This window comes from Gymnodraco acuticeps, unplaced genomic scaffold, assembly GCF_902827175.1.
Source record: "Gymnodraco acuticeps unplaced genomic scaffold, fGymAcu1.1, whole genome shotgun sequence".
Lineage (NCBI taxonomy): Eukaryota > Metazoa > Chordata > Actinopteri > Perciformes > Bathydraconidae > Gymnodraco > Gymnodraco acuticeps.
Window position 1 is genome coordinate 1,271,260 of NW_022990021.1, and position 20,866 is coordinate 1,292,125.

Consider the following 20,866-nt stretch of genomic DNA (forward strand, 5'->3'; position numbering starts at 1 on the left):
TTCGGCTTCAGAAGACTTTAATATTTTGATTACACATTACACAATACAGTGCTCGTATCCAAAAGCCTTTAGGGAAAATAAACTATTTTACATCTCTGTAAACATAGGACAAAACTTAAAGTGATTTAAAATAAGTTGCTTTGGATTCTGGCTGCATAGACTACACTGTACACTGCTGACCCCGTCCTTCATGTCACTGGAAATGTCTGGGCTGTCCAAAGAATAGTGGCATTCCTTGGCATAACGAAACGAACACTGATAAAGGATTAATATGTACTTTTTAAACATTAACTGAATGAAATACATCATTTGGAGGCATTTAAAGAGTTTTAGGGGACGTCTGTTTGCTGTAAACTAACATCTACACAAGTCATGAAACTCATTATGCTTTACAGTAAGTTGTGTTCATGTCAAATAGGAATGGCTTCATTTTGCTGCCACCATGACAACAATATGGTCAGTTTCTCATTTTAACAAGATTTCTTTTTTTTAAAGATAGAAATACCACTATCACACAAATCAGCTTGAATATTTTAACAGGAAAACTTAGAGTTAAACATTTCTTGTTAAAAAATACAAGGAAAAATAAATATATAAACCATTGGCTTCCTAGATAATTGTTTATCGTAATGGATCTAGACATTGGCAGGTCTTAAACTATAGTTTGGTGTACACCAAAGCAATAAGATCTCATGATCATTTCATTAAAATGAGAAACTGACCAAATGTTTATCATGGAGGCAACAATATTTTTCCACACAGACGCTAAAAGTGGCATTTGTTTCACATAAAGCCAATCAAAGACTTCTGATAGAGGAGCTGATATCCTTCAGTTGAGGTAACTATCCTTTATTATCTCTTATGACATCAGTTTGCTGTACAGTTTATGTACTTTGTTTAATTCTGTCAAATATTCACACCGGCAAACTACTAACAATTGGATCTAATTCTAATAAATAAGGAGGTAAACCTCAGTTGGAAATGTATTCTTATAAATCCAACATGAAATTAATACAGCTCAAGATCCAATGTTAGTTTGACTAATCTGCCTTCACATCTTTCCAAAAATGATTGACTTATTGTTATTTAGCTTTCACTCAAATATGAATATATGAGGCTGTTAGTCATGGTCTGAAAATACATGCTGCGTTACATTTAATATGTTATTTCCTGTCGTCCTAAAAGGTGCCATCCAGGAATGTCACAGATAGCTCTATAGGCCTGCATATAAAGCTTTATCACTTGTCACATGGAGTTTTTCCAGAGACAAAGGGCTGCAGTGTAGGCAAAGTGATGCAGATCGATGTTACGTTACATATGTAAACGCTAGTAATGGCGTTTTAGTATTTAAAAAAACCAGGCTCCAGTTTCAGGTTTCAACTTGGTAGCGTGCGTGATTTACAGATTAGTGGCACTAGCTGCAGTTGAACCAGTGCAAATACGTAGGAGGAGTGTTTTCACTTATGCTGTTTTTCGGAGGGTCCCGATGGCAGCTTTTTTCGGGGGCTAAAAGGGGGTCGCAGCAGTCTGAGGCCTCCCCGGGATACAGTATGTGGGCCATATGAGGATATGGGCGCTCACTGGGCTTCCCACTCCTCATCGGACACCTCATCATGGGGAATGATGCGAGTGTTGCTGGCCCGGATGCTGCTGATGTTAGTGAAAGAGAGGAGGCTCGCAATGCCCATCGGACTCACTCCGGTGCCATCCAGGTTCACCTGAGCCAGATGCATGTGTTTCAAGAACTTCAGTCCTGAGGAAAAGGTAGAAATGGTTCAATGACTCAAGAAAAGATAGCAGTTTTCTGTTGTGAGTCAGATGAAGAAACGCTAGTGATTTTGGAGTTTGACCTTACCGTGGTCTGTGATCCGCGTGCGGCTCAGATTAAGTTTCACGAGCTGATTGCACCGAATCAGACCTCTCCTCACTACCGTGTCTCCCACCTGCGTACTGGCTAACCCCAACACCTAAAAACACAGGGGGAAAAAAAGAGTAAAATATGATTAAATACTATATAACCTGTCTGCAAATGTACACCAACGGAAAAGTTAGCAATTAGCTTCAAAGCAGCTGTTCTGTTAAACATTTTTTTTAATCTATTAACAAAACCGTACATTGCACGACAGATAATGATAAGGTTTTTACGCCACTTAAACACCTTGAAATCCCCTTTCTGAGTCTGGTTTAACACATTTCCCCAATAGTGTTTTTGTAAGGACTGTCAACACTAAATGAAGGATTGCTCTGGCAGGGTTTGATCCGCAAAGCCATCTGACTTCACCTAGTTCACCTGTGTGTTTATAATAATAACATTTTAACGTTGCAGTTTGTCCTCTATCATTGTAAATCTTGTAATAGGCAATTGAACAGAAACGAACTCACCTGGAGGTGCGGCAGAAAGGTGATGAGTTGGGCCACTCCTCGACTGGTGACCGCTGTCCGGTCCAGACAGAGCTCCTGAAGCTCCAGCAGGCCTCGCAGAGAGGGGAGCCCTGCATCTGTCACCTGGGTGTTGCTCAGTGACAGCTTCTTCAACCTGCACAAAGTACACAACGCTCCTGTCAGTATCTCTGTGTAATCACACCGAAACAATGTGTTAAACAGCGTGGGAATGACCTGATCATGGTGGAGAGCTGGCTGACTCCCTGGTCTGTGACCTGTGTGTAGTCAGTCAGGTCCAGTTCTATGAGCACAGACAATCTAGAGAGGAATGATAACCCGCTGTCTGTCACGCAGTGCCTTCCAGGGAGAGTCAGCTGGGTCAACTTTAGACCTGGAAGGAAAGTAGAAACCTCTCTTAGGAGTTGTATTGACTTGGAACATGTGGTTTCAATCCATCAATGTGCCTTATTTTCCATTACCTGAGATGATCTGCAGGGTGTGATTACCATCTGCTACAGGGATTCCTGCCAAACTGAGGGCAGACAGAGCAGGGTGGGTGGAGAGGTGCTCCAGGGAGCTCTCTGTCACATCTGTCCCATCCAGGTTGAGAGTCTGCAGGCTGGACATCTCTGCCAAAGCTGACACATCCTTGACCTGGCACCCATCGAGACAAAAAGAAAATGTTAAAAACGGGCTTTTCTGTGAGTTACCACTCGTGATGTGCCCAGTAAAGCTGAGGGTACCTTGGTGTGCTTGATGCTGAGCAGCCGCAGGTGTGGCACACAGGAGGGCAGGGCTCCCAGAGTGGCTTCAGTCACAGCCGTCAGGTTCAGGCTGAGCTGAGAGAGACAGGACGGAGCGGACTTGAGATAAAGTACCATCCCGGCGTCTGTCACTTTGGTCTGGTCCAGGGACAGGAAGTACAGGCTCTTTAAACCTTGTGGAAAGAAGACAAATGGTGTCACTACGTGGCAAAATACATCAAGACAAAGCCCATTCTGCGAAAGTACTTAACGCGGAGCAATTTATGTTGGGATCTGCCTTTTTTGCACGCAATTGCCTATAAAGTGGTGTTAGCAGTTTGCAGAAAGCCTTACCTGTGATATGCTGCAGACAGGAGTCGGTCAGTTTGCAACAGGAGGACAGGTTCAGGTTCTGGAGTTTAACCAGGCTGGACAGGATCGACAGGCCAGAGTCTGGAAGAACAAAATAAGATGGTTAAAATAAATTGGCAATAACCAAACTAATTGCGGAACAATAACAAAAACGTCATCCCGAGATGTAATTCTGTACCAGTGATGAGAGGCGAGTTGACCAGACTCAGATGCTTCAGTGCTGTGAAGGCCCTTAACTGCCGCAGCAGCTCATTGGTGGAGTAAGGGTAGCAGTTTAGGACAAACTTTTGCAGTGGGCAGCCGAAGAAGAGCTCCAGGGTGCGAGGACGTAGGAGCCTCTCACGGGACATGTGGTTCAGCAGGAGCTCTGCTAGCTCCGGGGTGAGGCATGCCAGACTGCTGCTGTACTGCATGCTGGGAGCTGTAGTAGGGAGTAGATCAAAAGGGCCATGGATGCTGACAGTGGGTAAAATGTTCTGGCTAATAAGTGAGTGTTCTAAATGGTCTCTTACCAGTCATGAGGTGGACAGTTGCACGTGTTGCCAAGGCACATAGAGACGGCACGCTGGGGGCCCTGTAGGGTTTTTTAGGGGGTGACGGCTGTCCCTGGGAGGCACGGGGGTCTTCTTGCTGCGCAGCTCTTTGAAGACGCTCCACTGCAGCCAGACCTGCGGCTCCAGGAGCCTCCCGACCCCCCGCATCCTCTGCCTCTGGTGGATCCTCATGAGGGGCCTCCCTGAAACACACAAATGCAACTCTCTTTTATATCGACGCTATATTTTAATTAACATGAAACATATTTTATGGACCATTAACATGAAAAAAACCATCCCTGGTTATTCTAAAATGCCAGCAACGTTTTATGTTTATGAAAACCCAGTACATGGGATACTACAGAATAATTCATTATAACCAGCTGCAAAACGGTTTGAATCAGTTGTAGTCCAGAACATATAAAGTTGTATTAATTTACACATTTTTATGTAAAATTGTCATATTGCCTTTACACCCACCTGAGTCGATTGCCTTGCTCTGGCCAGAGGTGCCTGGGCTCAAATTCTCCACGAATCCTATTATCTGGAAAGAAAGGCAGCCGTGGCATCCCTGTAAAACATACAGTGAAAAGTGACAATTGTAAAATATCACCAAGCTGTAACTCAAAATACTAATAGCACTTGTATAGTCCTCTCGTCTTTAATATTAAAAAAATTGTTATGAAACTGAATGGAAGTAACTTGAAGCCAGAAGAAGTTCTAGGAGGATTAGGAAGTCACATACAAGGGAAGCAAGCAACATGTAGGTGTTAGACTCAGAAAGTAGTACCATTAAGCATATCAAGTGCTTCTTCCTCTTCTCCTTGTTCTTCATCCACCTCAATGCCAGCATTTTCCTCCACATCAGCAGCCAACTTATGGCCCCGGCCTGTTGAACAGAGCAAAGAATATTATTGAATGACTGAACAGCTATTTAAGAAATTGCTCGATATTCTGATTTGTTTAAATAACTGAGCCTATAAAGTTGCAATGTGAGGAGCTATTTCAGAAGTCTAAATGATTTTCTCCATACAAATCTGATTGTAAATGTAATAATATTTTTACCCCAGGAGTGAGATGGCCCAGACAGTGGACCCCCTCCTGGTATCCCTGCGTAATTCATGGCCTCTTCCCACACCTGGTTGGGGATTGGAGGAGGTAGGCCAAGGTCCCGCCCTCCCGCTCCCTCCAGGACAGGGATATGTGGCTGAGGAGACGCATCACAAGGAGACGGCAGGGATGATAGAGGTTCTGCGGGACTCGGTGGATCCTGAGGTGTCTCTGGAGGAGTGGTCTGAATGCACAGTGCAGCGTTGGGTGTGAGGCCGAGTGAGTGCAGTGAACAAGCCAGCTCCGCCTCCCCGAATCGCTTCCGTGGAAAACCTTGGAGGAGAGAAAAGGAGGATAGGGAAGGGTGGCGTCCGGCGATGTGCTCCACGACGCTGCGGAGAGGAGCGTCAGCTGGGAAGCGCTCACGCATGGACTCGCCGGAAGGGAGTCGAATCTGCAGCAAAAAACAAGATTTTCTGTAATTTCATTGTATCTACATCAAACTTACACATTCATTGATTATCATATGCCTTACCATGAGGAGGCAGTTGTTATCCACATTAGTTTGAACTGTTCCTCCGAGTTTTTGCGCTGGAACACTGGGAGGAGACGTCTCTGTGGCGGGGCTGGTCTGCTTCTTCTCCTGCAAGCTTCTCCGATCCTCAGCTATCCGCTTCAACACCAACTCGCGCTCCTTGCACACCAAACACACACAGGGTAAGATGTTCTGGCCTGACATTACAGTTTGGACACAACATTTTCTATGTGATAAGAATTAAATTGCTGACCTGTTTCTTTTGTCTTCTCTCAGTTCTGGCCTCCTGAGCAACACGGTGTCTCTGCTGCTCCTCAAAGTCACTCTTGTCCTGTTTGATGCGGGACTCGACTGGAAGTGGTTCAGGGGACAGGGCGCCTGACTGGGATTGTTTCAGCACCAATGAAGGGGACGCTGTCAAAGTGAAGATAAGTGAATTTTGCACACTAAATTGGCATTATTTTCGGTCTTATTCAAAACCTATTTGTTAGATAAAAAGATATACAGGGTATAACAATGGTGGATTCAAGTTATACAGAACCCTCTATCCTTAAAACAAATGTGGTGTTATACCTCTGCTGTCAGAAGGAGATGTAGGTGTCTCAGAAGTACTTGCTGCCTCTTTTGGTGGGTTGAAAGCAGAAAATGCTGTCTCAGCAGGCTGTGCTGAATGCTTAACCAATTTGTGCCGTGGATACTGACCCTGCAAGAGCCTGTCAACATAGGATAGGAATACAGAAACATTATACTAAAAAGACTGGTCATTTAATTAGAACGATATTGGCATTTATGAAATGCTAAATATTTGGGATTTCAGAAAAGAGCTTGCATAACTTACCAGTCAGCTGCGTCAGACACAGAAAAATGCCCCGCCTGAACAGCTGCCTGAATCTGCTCCTCAGAGAACCCCATCTCACCAAGGATGAGGAATAGCTCCCCAATAGTCTAGAAAACAAGCAAATCAAATCAAAAATACATGTTAACAAAGATTTAACTATAGTTCTTTTTTTCAATCAGCAGTGATGCAGGAACAATTAGTATAGAGGGGTACATTTACTTTGATTCAATGACTGAAAAATAAAAACATCTTACATTTTCATTAAAGGTTAATAGAGAGGTTTTCGTCACATTAAAACAAAGATTTTAGACAGACGTTTTTACTTTGCTTATAGTGTCTATACTAGTTGTATAACTGCTTTATTTGCCATGTTTGGTTTGTGAGGTTGCCAATGCCACTATTCAATTAATGAATCAAATAAATATCCCGTTGATCCTTCCTTTTTTTTTTTTATGTGCACCTTACTATATTTTACTAATGTTACATTACCTATAGATAGTTACCTATTGCTTATGCAGTTTAATCAATAAAATACACTGTCTGACTAGTGTATTTTGCCTGTTTCATTATCAACAACACACTAGTGCATTGTACATTTGCTATTTGTTGCCTTGAACCTTAGCTTAAATGTATGCTATCTACCAATACGATTCACTTTTTTAAAGTCTGGATTAGCTACAACATATTTATGTATCTGTGTTTGTCCTTCATTTATACTGACTATAGCTGACCTGCATTTTCGCCATTAAACACTCCAAATCTAAGTTACTGTTTGCTTGTAAAGTTTGTAGCCTTTAGTTAACCTATGTCTGGGTAAATGCAATACTTCACAGTCAACTCAGCAAATGTATACTAACCAACAGATGACAAGCTAACCCACAGCTAATGCTAAGTATGTTGTTATGTATATGGTACAGTGGGGGCTGTCAACAAACAACGTTAGCATGGCAGCTAACAGTTAGCTGAGGCACAACGATGGCGACGCAAAAGCTAAAGCAGCTAGCTAGCTAGCTAATATGTATGTGCAGTGCAGTGTCATGTCAAACGCAGCTCTGTAATTTGCATCTTACCGGGGGGGCAGCAGAACTCATGCCGTTGTTTTAACGTTAACGAATGAAAATCAAAGTGTAGCTAATGCAAAGTAGTGTAGCAACTTTGTTGACTTCCTGGATGGATCTGCAGCGCTGCCTGCTAGTTTAGCAACACTGACGGAGCTCTCTGGGATTGACAGAACATCAACGAGAAACCAGCCTATCAACACTGCGGAGAGCAGGGGTTTCCTCCACAGAGGCAGCGGTGCACAAATCCAGTCTACCCTCAGTCCCTGCCCTGACAATAATTTAAATATCTCTGTTCAACATTTCCATATAATAGGAGATATTTTATGTAGCCTATGCGAAGAATAGACACCACACTGCCGGTGACCGTCGGACAGTGCACTATCATTTTCCAAACATGTGACATGGACAGTTTATTGCACAATAATCACATAAAAAAGAAAAACAACGAAAGACTGAGCGACAGAAACAAAGAAACAAAGGAATTGCAGGTTAATCATTATATATAAGTTAAGTAAAACCCTTGACTCCAGTAGCAGCCCTCCATCAGCAGGGGTCGCTCTTACTTTGTTTTTTATTGATATGACAGGTCTTCGCATCATGCAAGCTGCACATTCATGCAATCAGCTAATCAAATTTAAAAAACGTATTGGTTCATAGTAGACTTCAGGCAACGAACCTCCAAAAAACAAGGTTCTGTCAAGTAAGCTTTCATTTTTATAATTCTATCTGACTTACAAACATGATGACAATCATTCAAAACAGATGATTAAAATTGTCCGATAGATTAAAGGAATGTGGGACTCTAACTTTATTAAGTTTATTCAATATAGTTTCATAAAATAAATGACTACAACCTATCCAAGGAATGTATGATAAATCTAAGCTTTCTAAACAATTAAAATAAAATAAAGTAGGAAATTAAGGATTGACCATTTTAAAAGAATACCTGTGCATGTGTGTGTTCATTAGTTATAAGTTGTGGTGGGCACAAAATGCAGGACACACAGGCAAAGCAAGCTTTTTATTTAGGTAGCAACAGGTAGTTAGAAAAGGCAAGTATGACTAAAGAGGGAGCAAAAAGGCAGATCAAAAACTCTACAGTCTGAGATCATTAGCAGCAGATACTACCCAGAGTTAGTAGCTAGAGTAAACAAAGGCAGTACCACTATGAATCACTATGAATCACAATGACTGACCTGACATCTGGCAAAGAGTGTGATAATGGACTAGTGTATATAAGTGACTAATCAGAGGAAATGAGGGGCAGGTGTGCAAGTAATTGTCAGTTTGACCCTCCTACCTTCTTCAAGATCAGGTAAAACTGGAGCTATAGGGCTTGTATGCCACGTAGCTTTATTGGTACATGCTCTCAAACAAATGTGTTATTATTCACGCAAACCAGTTGACAATAATCATGCCTTAAGCGCAGTTTGAGGATCTTGGCCGAGAATATGTTGTTTAAAAAAAAGTGTATTATTGTGTTGGAAAACAGGATGTTTTTTGATTAATTCCCTGTTAGACATGCACATATTTTTTAGGACTTCTTGCTCAAAAGTGGAGACTAAAGGTATATTTTTCCCTTCCCTTTTCTACTTTTTTGTTTCATGATAAGTGGGCAAATTCCATCTGCTGAAGATAGTGTGAAACAATCAAAAGCTTGAAGTAGCTAGCTACTGGATGTATTTTTCTGGATATGGGTGGATGTCAATGCATCTTTGGTGTCAAATCATTGTTTTTTTTACAGGACTTGTTTGTATTTAAATAATAATTCGTAAGTTTATGATGATGATAATTAAGAAACATTGTCAGGTGGTACATTTAAATACCTTTCAATAGCTATAGTAGTCATTGAGTAAACTTACACTGTAAATTAGTCCTACATTTTTTAATGTTGGCTAGCGTTTCTAGTATTATGGCAACACTACTCCAAAGGTTAAGTTGATATGTATTGTTTTTTAATGTTTATGTTGTGGGTTGGTTTCTGAGAATAATAACGGTAAGGCGCTCTTGACTCTCTTCATACATAGTACATGCCCTCAGGCCCAAGCCGTCATCGGAAATATGAATCATCATATACGCACGCGCAAAAAATGTTATCTAGAGAAAATGGCGACAAGCTAAAATGATTTAGACAATTACACCGGAATTCCATTAATAAGGATTTCAAAATAAAGGAGCGAAGTGCCGTTATAAAAAGGTTTATGACCGTTTGATGCTTGTATCGAATGTTTTGTTATCCTGCATTTATAAAAAGCTCTTTAGTTAATGTAAAATCATGTATTTACCATAGTAAATGCTCACATTCACAGATGCTCGTCACGTGGTACCATAGCGTGGTGGCCCATGAATACTCTACCGGAAGTTAAAGTGACTTTATTTTGGCAATTTGACGCAATTGGACGCCAGTTGAGCAAGTCATTCAGAGAGAGTTTGAGGTGAGTACCAGGCACCGGTGAGAAATAAACCGGAATGTGTAAGCGAACGACTAAGTCGGCTTTTGCTTTGTAAATTCGCTTTTTTTGCTTTGTTCTATCATTATTTGAAACTCATGAACCGGTTTTAACTGTTGTCTTATTTTCCTGTGAAGAGACGCGGTGTGGCATCCACTAACTGCCACACATGCATGCGAGTTTCCACCGCTGCTGTTGCTGCTGCTGGTGGATGACTTCCCTTTGTCCGTCGGCTTTTTAACCAGATAAACAAGGGGCGAAAGTCCTGAAATGTGCCCGGACTTATAGTTATTTCCTGGTTTAAGCCTCTTTCCAGACTTGTGAGTGTTAACGGTACTGTTAGAAGAGTTCCTCATCCTAGCAAGCTAGCGGGTCACTCCTCCTGACAGTACGCTGGGGTGTTGAAATGTGATGCATGATGACGAGTTGGCTTGGGGAGAGTTGACATTTTGTCCACATAATGTGTCTTTTTAACAGAACAAGTCTTCACAAAGCAAAGTAAAGATAGCTTTACTCTTGTATTTATAATGTATTCAGTTATTGCTCACTGAAGAAAAGCAGCATGCGATGTCTTCAGTTTCTCAGAGCATAGGGTGACATTTATAAAGAGCTGTCATTGGCAAGTTTTAGATAAAACTGTAAATTGATAATATGGTTACCTGTATATAGCCCAGAAAGTGTTTGAAAAGTGACAATAGTACTGCAACTAACTACTGTTTCATTAATTACTAATCGCTTTTCTTTATGATGTCATAACATCCTGTTGCATGATCCCAGAGGTCAGGGGGACATCTCAAAATAGCTTGTTGTATTTGTTCTAAACCTAAACATATTCAATTTACATTTACAGCTGGAAAAATAGCAGCATCTCACATTTGAGTGGCAGGAATGGTGGGAATTTTAGCAAGTGACCAAATATCAGCACAATATTATATCTATATGACAACCATTGGATTCCCAACATTCTCAAACCCCTCGTTTCATCCCTTTGACCTCTATTCAAGGCTTTTGTTCTGTGTTTCTATTGTACCGTAGATTTAGAGATAAAAGTGGAGCACACTAATGAGGTAGCATAACCAGGCATAATGCTACAAAAGTGTCCACATGACAAATGGCTAAAATAACTGCCTGGACAAGTTGCTATTCATGTTATTTGTAGAGGTGGCAAAAGTACACACTCTCTTTACTTAAGTAGAAGTACAGATAGTTGTGTAAAAAAAGACTTTCGTAGAAGTACTGATTCAACTTTTTACTTAAGTAAAAAAGTACCGTCTCTGAAATGTAGTCGCCGTAAAAAGTAACTTTTAAACTGGCTGTTTTTGTGAAAAGCTAACGGAACCTTACATCATATTAATATAATATAACGAAAGTAACGAGCCTGTTTTGAAAATGTAAGAAGTAGAAAGTACAGATATTTGTGTTAAAATGTAGGGAGTAAAAGTAAGAAGTCGTTAGAAAAATAAACACTTAAGTAAAGTACAGATACCTGTACAGTAACAAAGTATTTCTACTTCGTTACTTCCCACCTCTGGTTATTTGTATCCTTTTAAAAGTTAAAGTATTTAATATATTCAAGGTAACTAATCTTATCTATAAAACTGTACCCACCAAATATTCATTGTTTTTCTGTCGTGTTTAAACAGCATTTATTTTCTCTTGTCAAACACAGGTGAAACTAATAACATGAATTACTGCTGTAAAATGATTACTGGAACTGAGCCAAAGTTAGTTTTATTAGTAGTTTAATGTGCACTATTCCTGGTTTGACAAGCCTCTATTCATTTATACAACATAAACTAATGCAAATAAAAAACGTGGCTACTTATGCTACTATTATTAATTATAAAATGTATGAAATATCAGTAAATATGTTTGCCATGCACCCATTTGAAACCCCTCTCTTGCTCAATGCATTGTCATTGTCCCACAATTGTTTCTGTCACATGGCTAATAGATGTCGGGACACTGGCAGGATGGAGGAAGGATGTCCCTCCTCTGCTGACTCATCAATATCTATAATAATGCGTCTCAATGTGCACTGCAGGTCATTTGAGGGGCTGATTTACTTTGATGTTAATCCTAGACACATGATAAAGCGATTATCTCTTCCTGGATATTATTAAACCAAAGTAAATCAACCACTGACATTTTTATCTCACAAAACTTGAGCGCTTCAAGGTCTCGTACAGAGCGGAATCTAAAATGTTTGTCTTGGTGAATCTGACCTTGTTCGATCTAAACTCTCAAATTCCACAGCGGCTTCCTTTTGCCCTCTAATCCTGCGCGGTGCTTGAACACATTAGATAGATCCATCTTATCTGCGTGATCACAGTCCCTGCCTTTATTTGTTTTCCTTCGCCTCAGTGCAATATGTCAAACGTACTTTTCGTAAACTGATTTGTGACAACAATGGTGTGTTTTCCTGGAGGGGAAAAACATTTCAAAGCAGAAAGTGTCTCCACATTGTTGTGAATTGCTTGGTCATGCTGAGGACAAGGGAGGGAAAGGAGTTGATAATAAGTTTTTCTGTTTTTTTTTTATATGGCCTGTTGACTCTTCATGTTTATTTTACATTCTCCTCTTCAGATAAACAGTCCCAACGTTTAGTAACATCAGGCCTAAAAGACAGTACATCTCTGACCGTGCATAGTTTGGGCTACCATCCTTTCACATTGAACTCTATTTAGCTGTCTGAAATGTGTAGTTTTTGGAGCATTAATTATTCACCAGACAGGCGTTCTGCCACTCTTCCCACTTCCTTCTTCGCTGTGTAATTCTCAATATTTTCTAGCAAAGCTTTTATGTTTGTGTTGTTTACAGTACTCAAGTTGTAAAAAAAAAATCAGGGGGGATGGTGGATTTGATCATATGGGGACATAATTTGTGCTGATAACCCGCAGAGGGTGGGAGACCAACCAGCATAAAGATAATTATTATACTCCTAAAACAACATGCATGTTATGGATGTTCAGATACTCCTTTCATTGCTCTTGACCAAGGCACCTCAGAATTAGAGTCGGTCCCTCCCCGGGCTGCCATGGCACCACTAACATTTAGGGTCAAATGCAGAGCATTAGTGCAAAATCTTTTTTTCACTTTAATTTAAAGGGGGGGGGAGGGGATACAAAAATGTGGTTATAATGGAAGTCTATGGTACAAATCTTATAGGTTAACAGTCCCTCCTTTATTATTCAGATGGATCAACTGATTATACTAATAATAAAGTCAAAATAGTTTTTAAAATATTGAATTATAGTGTATTTTTTCAAAAAAGCAGTTACTGGTATACGATCAAAACTGGTATCTAAAGGGTTACATTTGTATCGTAATTAATTAAATCATTGTGTAAATTCTTCATGAAAAATGTGAGGACATTTTTTTTTGAAAAATATTGATCCGCCATCATTTTATTGCAGTTCAAATACAAATATTTTATGTTAACATTCCCAATGTTACTTTTTTTAACAGGGCATTAAGTGCAAATTGAAATTGTTTACAAAATATATTAAAAGATTATACTGATAATACAAAATAGGACCAATTTTTTCAATTTTGTCACTCTCCCCCATCTCATAGAAGTTTCCAAAGATTTTCATAATCATGTTTTTTGGTCTCAATGTTTCTGGCTCTTGCTTTCGGATTGTTAGCTAAGCAATGGCTTTGAAGCCAAGTCTTGACATATACCTCTGGTCTGAACTTGTTCAGTGGAGGGCCAACACACTTGATGAAAAGCAAGGCTGACATGCTTTTTACCTCTAGGGAGCTTCTAGTTGTGGTTCAAATGTTCATCTGACTAAACCCACGTTCACACTCAGCTGTGGAGATGACCAGAGTGTTCACTGCTTGAAGGAGGAGTTTCAGCTCTTCTGGTGCTGGTGGTATCATTTCATCAACAGTTTTGAGTCTTACCAGCTAGCTAACACGAGAGAAAAACGTAGCTAAACTCCAAAATAAGTTGTTATTGCTGCTTATGTCCATAGATTCCACCTTTGATTGATTGATTGAAAAGTTTATTAACAGCTTGTATATTGGGTACAGTACAGTACAGCTCAAAACATACAATTGTTAAGGGGATGCAGACCAGAGAAAGACTTTCGTCTTGTTTACATCAGGGTCCCCCATTTCCAATTCATCATGTCATTTAAGACATATAAGACATACAGATGGCTTATTTACAATTTACATACAGGTGGTTTTTTACATACAGATTGCTTATTTACAATTTTCATTTTAGATTTCGTTCTAATACATCCTAACCGGACATTTAAGACATACCAAGTCTACAGATATACAGTTAGTAACAGAGTCTAAAATGAGTGCTCCTGCCAGAGTTTTCAGGGTGTTTTTGTTTACCAGAGAGGAGATCCGGTATAGGAATCTAGTTCTTTGATTGACTTTTTTTATTACATTGGATGCCATTTTGTCACAGAAGAGGTTTGCCTCAAGAATAGATCCTAGGTATGTAATTTCCTTCTTACTTGTGACAATAATGTCGCCCACTGCAACTGAGAAGTCGTCGGATTTGCTGAGATTATGTTTTGAACCGAAGAGAATGGACTCTGTTTTACCCAGGTGTAATGATAATTTATTATCGACGAGCCAGGTGCAGATTCTGCCGAGCTCGGAGCTGAGGGTTTTTTCAACCTGCAATCTGCTCCTGCCAGAGACCAGCAGGGCTGAGTCGTCCGCGAACAGGAACAAGTTGCAGTCACATGCTGATGACATGTCGTTTGCATAAATTAGGAACAGTAACGGACCTAATATGCTTCCTTGTGGAACACCACAGCTCACTGGGAGGGGGGGGGACAGAGTACCGTTTACCTCCACCATCTGTTCTCTCCCCTCCAGGTAGGATTGCATCCAGCTCACCGATAGTTTATCAAAACCAATTGCTTTTAGCTTGTCAATCAGAATGGGGTGATTGACAGTGTCGAAAGCCTTTTGTAGGTCCAGCATCACCATGCCGCAGTACTTGCCCTCGTCCACCTCTTGTTTGATGTGGTCGTTCAAATAAAGAAGGCATGTGTCAGTGGAGTGGGATGTTCTAAAGCCAGATTGAAATTCATAGATTAGTTTCTTTTCCGCGAGATACTTTTCGACCTGTTCATATACTATTTTTTCCATGACTTTCGAGATGGAGGTAAGTATAGAAACAGGGCGGTAGTTGCCTGGGTCCAATTTGCTGCCCTTTTTGTGCAGGGGGGTTACTCTTGCAATTTTGAAGTCTTTGGGTACTTTCCCTGTTTTATGGAGAGGTTAATTATGTGAGCTATGACTGGTGAGATGGCGGTTGCTGTGGCTCTGAGGAATTTGGAGAATTCAAAAAGCCCTGAGTGGGAGGGTAATTTATTTACAAGAGTTGTGGCTATGTTTGTGAAAAAAATGTTCAAGTACTTGGCCACATCCAGTTTGTCTGTGATGAGCCTGTTATCTGTCTTTATGTTTAAGTTCGAAAATCTCGTTTTGAGTTTTTTACTGCAGCCAAGCTGGTTATTGAGTAATTTCCAAAGTTCACGGGGTTTATTTTTGTTTTCCTCAGTTTTGACATTGATGAAATTCTTTTTGGCAGTTTTGATCATGGAGCTTACGTCATTTCTTAGTCTGTTTCTTTCAATTTTGAGTTCAGTCACGTGGGCCTGGAGTTCACTGCTCGTGCTTTTGGAAAGCATTGACTGACTTTTATGAAACTCAGAGCATTTTTTGTCTCTGGTTTTCATGGCGGTCAGTATGCCGGAGTGCATCCACGGCTCAGCGCGATTTTTTTTAAAATTTTTTAATTTTTAAATTTTTTTTTTTACCCACGGTTGTTCTTAGGGGGGCCAAATCATTGAGTATTGCAGAGAATTTGTTTTTGAAACCAAGCCATGTTTCTTCAACTTGTGTACCACTGAGCTCATCTGACCAGTCCAGGCTCTCCAGTGCTAGGTTAAAGGCCTCGCTAGAGTAGTTTTTGAGGTCTCTAGATATGACTGTTTTGTGACAGCCGGCCCTTTGTTTTAGCTTTTTGCGGGTACAGAATATCATATAATGATCACTTAAACTGCATGCTATAACCCCTTTACTGGAGATCATGGACTTGTCAGAGGTCAGAATGAGATCAATGGTAGTTTGTGTTGTTTCACATACCCGGGTGGGTTGGGTGATTAGCTGGCTGAAGCCGTGCAGATCACAAATCCTACTGAAGGACTTGAAGACGGACGTGTCTACTTTGGTGACTAAAGTAATGAGTAATGACTAAGATTACTGATTCTTGACTTACCTGAAATGTTATTTTTAGTAAATGGATACATGGCTGATTTGCATTTGAACCGTAGTATGAGATGTTTTGGGTCTGGGAGCCCACAAGATATTTTATTCCCATCCCAGTCTGAGTCTCATGAGAGTAAATCCAGTTATTACAATTGCACTGGGTCAAAGCTGCACAACTACCATGTTTCTGTAAGAATGTGGCTTTATCTTTTGTGTAGCTGGTGCAACCTGAGCTGCCCCGGATGTAGTTTGCCAACAAAGTACCACACCCTAACACTTCTGGAGCTGGACAGGACTGTAGCTAACTGTAAAAATAACAGGTCTTAACAGTATGTTCGTCCATTTCCCAATACTGTAATGTTAAGCGTATATGGTAAGCTATGGCCAACTATTTATTATTCTCTTTTTTACATTGCATCGGCCTCAGTCACTCGGGCATGTGCAGACATTTTATGTATTGGCTTTTACAGTAATAAAACCATTACAACGAGTCTCAGTGCCAATCCAGTTTTTTTTATTACAATTTCACTGATATGGGATTTTGTTGCATTATAAATATATCACTTGAGCTCTTTGAAGACTTGCATGTTTAGCCCTTTAATAACTCTTCTGGCTCCCTTCAAATTCAAACTCTCGAATAAAGCTTGTTATTCCGAGTTCGAGCTTAAGGACATTTCTAGTCTGCGGGCGGTAAAATGTTTCCACAGGACATTGGTTTCCATTTCAGAACACTTTAGCCCTCTCTAAGGTATAAAAATACTTGAGTGATGATTGCTTCTCCTTTTCTAGAGTAGAGGACAATGGGCCGGCATTATGTAAGCTGCAAGGATTTAGTTTCCTCTTCAATCCCTCTTCACCCGAAAGACAGGTGCTGTCTATGCTGCAACACAGCCGCTGCTTTTCTGGAGCCTCCAATGGGACAAAGAGGGAGATAAAGATGGGTAGACTGAGTGCAGCTGTTAGCTCTGTTAGACTTCATGTTTTCCAGTGACTGTGTGCACATAACTTAGCACAGCCATGCTGAAGGGCTAGACCCTGCCAAACCCTGAGTTAGTGAGGCAGCGTAGGGAGGTAGACGTCTGAAGAGGAGGTGGATGGGTGCCTTATAACTACTGAGCTATTTCAGGCTAAAACACTCAGAGGCACAGCCATCAACAAAATATACACACTGCCAAGTCCCCATAGAGATCCACAAACAGGCTAGCTATCGGTTGTATACAGTCACTCTTTGTTATACCAAGCTGCACTGAGCAGTGTTCTGGTGAGTGTCAATTCAAGTTTTGGAAGTTTGAAATTAGGCTGCAAATATTTTGTTTGTAATGGTCTGCTGTTATTATGGAATCCGTTCTCTTGAACATAAACACTTTGTCCTGGGTCTCTGGTGTGTTTTTAGGCCTAGCAGGCTAGTTTAAGACTTGACGGGAGAGAGGAATAACAGGAAGCCGGTGGGAGAGTTTCCGAGTTGTGTTAACACTTTATATAAAAGCTAGAAAAACTGAAGGTGGGATTTAATCATTTTAAACTGCTGTTGAATGGTATCTTTATCATATTTTTTCTCAGAACAAACATGTTTAGACATTTGCAGGAGATAGTTTGCATGTAGCACATATTACTTAATACCACCAGATTTAACCACAGAAATGATGACAATAAATGAAATTCTGGGTCAATAGCCTAATTGAAAGTGTCAAAAGGACAAAAGGACAATATTTGTCAATCGCCCTTGCAAGCATGAAGTCACAGCTCTTAAAATGGTGGACCGAAGTGGATAATTATATTATTAGCACAATGTTGGGATTGAGGAAAGCCCCAGATTTTGAAGTGGACTTCAACTTTAGCTGCGTGTGGCTCTGACTGCGTTTCTTTTCCCTGCAAGACATGCATGTGACTTCACAGTGATCCCTCACTCTGGGGACAAACAGTTATAACTCACACACACACACACTCAGGTGCCTCCTGATGTTGGGTGTTTCTTTAGCCCAAAGGCTCATATAAGCTGATGTGGAATGCGACGCTTGGTTATTTGGCGAATGCGTAAGCAACTTGTTTAGATCACAGGACTTTTCTTTGTTTGCTGAAAAACACAATTAATCTGGCAGCTTGAATGACTTTAGGTGGGATTAACTGTGTAATAGTCTTGATTACTCCATAACATGAAGGTGTTTTTTTCATTGCCAAATACTCTAAGAACCTTTGGCGTGCAAGGGTGTACATGAAGTCAAATGTACCCCAAAACTAAAATATTTTAATAGTACAAGCAGAACGTCCAGGTGACTTCTGTGTGGATATTCCAGCATTCACAATGATATCAAAAGACATACCTAACTATCATCTGGTGCAAATGTATAAACATACTGTTCTAAAGCCGAGTTTTATTTATAAATTAGATAATGCCATTCATCGTTTTGCTTTGCTTATTTCAGAATACAGATGACTTATTGTATATTACACATGCTACAAGCTTCCTGATAAAGTTGCAATGCCCTTGATGAGAAGCCAAGTTGCTCAATGTTCTATAGAAAGCCACTTCATAATGACTCGCTCATTTTGCTGTGTTTATTATAAGGAATGAGAGATGTCATGATGTGCTTGCATGTGGTTGTAAACCAAGCTTTTGTGGCACTCCTTTACTATCTGGTCACCTATTGTCTCTGTCATCGGGCAATTCCTGACAAAGATGTCTTTCAGATGGAAATATAGTTACCCCAGCTGGACGTGTGCAGATCTTTACTCTGAATTGCACCTATTGTCTCTGTGTCACGACTTTATTTATGTCATTGTTGCAGATTGAGAAAGATATTGTAATAGACCTTTCCAGAGTAGATCAAGTGTTTCCACAGGGGAAACAATGGGCCTTCTCCATTTCCCAGTTTCTACATCCTCTATTCATGTCCCCGCCTTCTCTTCACGCATCTTAGTCCCTCCCACGGAGGCTATGAGCAAGGGAGGACGATGAAGAGGCATAAGGAGAGATGAGTCGAAGCAAAAGGCATTTACCAAAATAAGACCTTTTGTCCTCAGAGATGTTATTTTAAGTCAACGTTGGTTAACAATGACGTGGGGCACAGCTGCATTAACTGTCCATTTTTCTTCTGCAGTATTTTATTAAAAAAAAGTCCAATTTTATAGAAGAAAATGACCCAAATTCTTTCTTGCTTTACTACAGTAAACTTTGACCTGACAATATTTTTGGTCTCAAACCATAGTTTGAGGTGTTCTTCAGTAATGCATGTTCATTTTGTAAATAACTGCACCATTAGAGTACCATAGATGATAGAGCAGTGTAAGATTTACGGCATTGCTCGGGATTGAGAGGTCACTATAATTGTATTTTATTGTTTTTGTTGTGTCTCTGTTTTCGTCTAGGAACTTTAACTCTTTCATAGTGTGTTTTAGTCCATTAAAGTGAATTGTAACAATTAAAAGTTCACTTATGGTTCCATATAACAAAGATAGAGATGGCGCGATATTTCAAGATAGAAAGCAGAAAAAGGTTCTGTGATGTGCCAATTTTTTAAAACTTGCATATTTAGTGAATACCTGTGTGTGTGTGTGTGTGTGTGTGTGTGTGTGTGTGTGTGTGTGTGTGTGTGTGTGTGTGTGTGTGTGTGTGTGTGTGTGTGTGTGTGTGTGTGTGTGTGTGTGTGTGTGTGTGTGTGTGTGTGTGTGTGTGTGTGTGTGTGTGTGTGTGTGTGTGTGTGTGTGTGTGTGTGTGTGTGTGTGTGTGTGTGTGTGTGTGTGTGTGTGTGTGTGTGTGTGTGTGTGTGTGTGTGTGTGTGTGTGTGTGCAGCAGCCTCTGACTCAGTGTTGAATGGGTCCTGGAGTCACATGGCTACTTGTCAGCAGGCTAGAGGAGGAAACATAATCCTGAGGAGGAAGGCTGCTGCTATCAGTGCATGCATGTCGGTCTGAGAGAGCACTCCAGAAGCTGGAGCGCAATCCTCATCTCTAACTCTTCTTTCTTTTGTCTCCCTATCTCTCCTTTCTCCCGTGGATTGTCTGTTCCCTGCACTCTGACCAGCCCCGGGTCTCACTTCACAGAGTTCAGATTTGCACTACCATGTCTACGGTGGCTTCTCTGCTGTGAGCACACAAAGGTATGGTACAAATATGGATATATTTTGTATTCTACCATTTGTTATGTTTCAAAACATTTTTGTTAGAACGTCTCTTCACACTGCTTTTTTCTTATTTGTCTTATTTATTGATTTGTTGTTTTCAGTTAGATAACAATAACCGTTGTTTGTTAGGTCTAATCGAAGCTAACAAGATATTTCATGCGAGTGTCTCAGGCTTGAACAACCATAGCACACAACTCTAAACAAACCCTATTTAGTTCAACAGGTCACACAACACAGACCTTAAACAAGCCACTTGAGTTTCAGTAGGAGAAAAGCGCTTGTATAAATCCTAACTTAGAGCCTTTAAAGGACATGATTATTGTAAAGCGATGGCCCTTTAAATACTTTGCTCCAATCAGAGTTCACCATTCATAGCTACGAACAAAAGTGTTTTTTCTTTTGGTTTTCTTAAAACCCTCTCCATTTATCAACTGCATGTTTTTCTTCAACAGAACTTGCATGCGTCTTAAACATGTGATCATGCTTCTGATTATGTCAATTCATCGAAGTGTCCGGAATGTTAAAGCATGTT

General features: G+C 40.5%; 2 protein-coding genes across 7 annotated transcripts in view; one reads left to right on the forward strand and one right to left on the reverse strand.

The window, feature by feature from the left end:
- On the reverse strand, nt 1-7,888 carry si:ch73-173p19.1. The gene is made up of 17 exons (XM_034213980.1): nt 7,524-7,888; nt 6,454-6,560; nt 6,189-6,328; nt 5,869-6,029; nt 5,616-5,774; nt 5,096-5,534; nt 4,821-4,919; nt 4,511-4,601; nt 4,010-4,233; nt 3,676-3,918; nt 3,480-3,578; nt 3,126-3,319; nt 2,862-3,036; nt 2,617-2,773; nt 2,383-2,536; nt 1,856-1,967; nt 1-1,753 (listed from the first exon to the last, which is right to left on the reverse strand). Exons 1-17 carry the CDS (start codon nt 7,542-7,544, stop codon nt 1,578-1,580), a joined length of 2,751 nt encoding a protein of 916 aa, XP_034069871.1. The 5' UTR covers nt 7,545-7,888; the 3' UTR covers nt 1-1,577.
- Nucleotides 7,889-8,796: 908 nt separating this feature from the next.
- slc4a2b (solute carrier family 4 member 2b) overlaps nt 8,797-20,866 on the forward strand; it is a 45,799-nt gene continuing 33,729 nt past the window's right edge. For 3 of the 6 annotated variants that reach the window (XM_034214048.1, XM_034214049.1, XM_034214043.1), the window contains exon 1: nt 19,978-20,310. The gene's annotated coding sequence lies outside the window, so the exon portion shown is untranslated. Of the gene's footprint in view, nt 8,830-9,874; nt 9,950-9,969; nt 9,988-19,977; nt 20,311-20,866 lie in introns of those variants that run through there. The other 3 variants (XM_034214046.1, XM_034214044.1, XM_034214047.1) reach the window with 3 other exon arrangements.

Coding starts and splice junctions, on each gene's coding strand:
- si:ch73-173p19.1 (XM_034213980.1), bottom strand. CDS start 7,544: ATGAGTTCTGCTGCCCCCCCG. Junction 5,775..5,868: donor AGAGAAGACAAAAGAAACAG/GTCAGCAATTTA, acceptor TTGGTGTGCAAG/GAGCGCGAGTTGGTGTTGAA. Junction 5,535..5,615: donor ATAACAACTGCCTCCTCATG/GTAAGGCATATG, acceptor TTTTTGCTGCAG/ATTCGACTCCCTTCCGGCGA.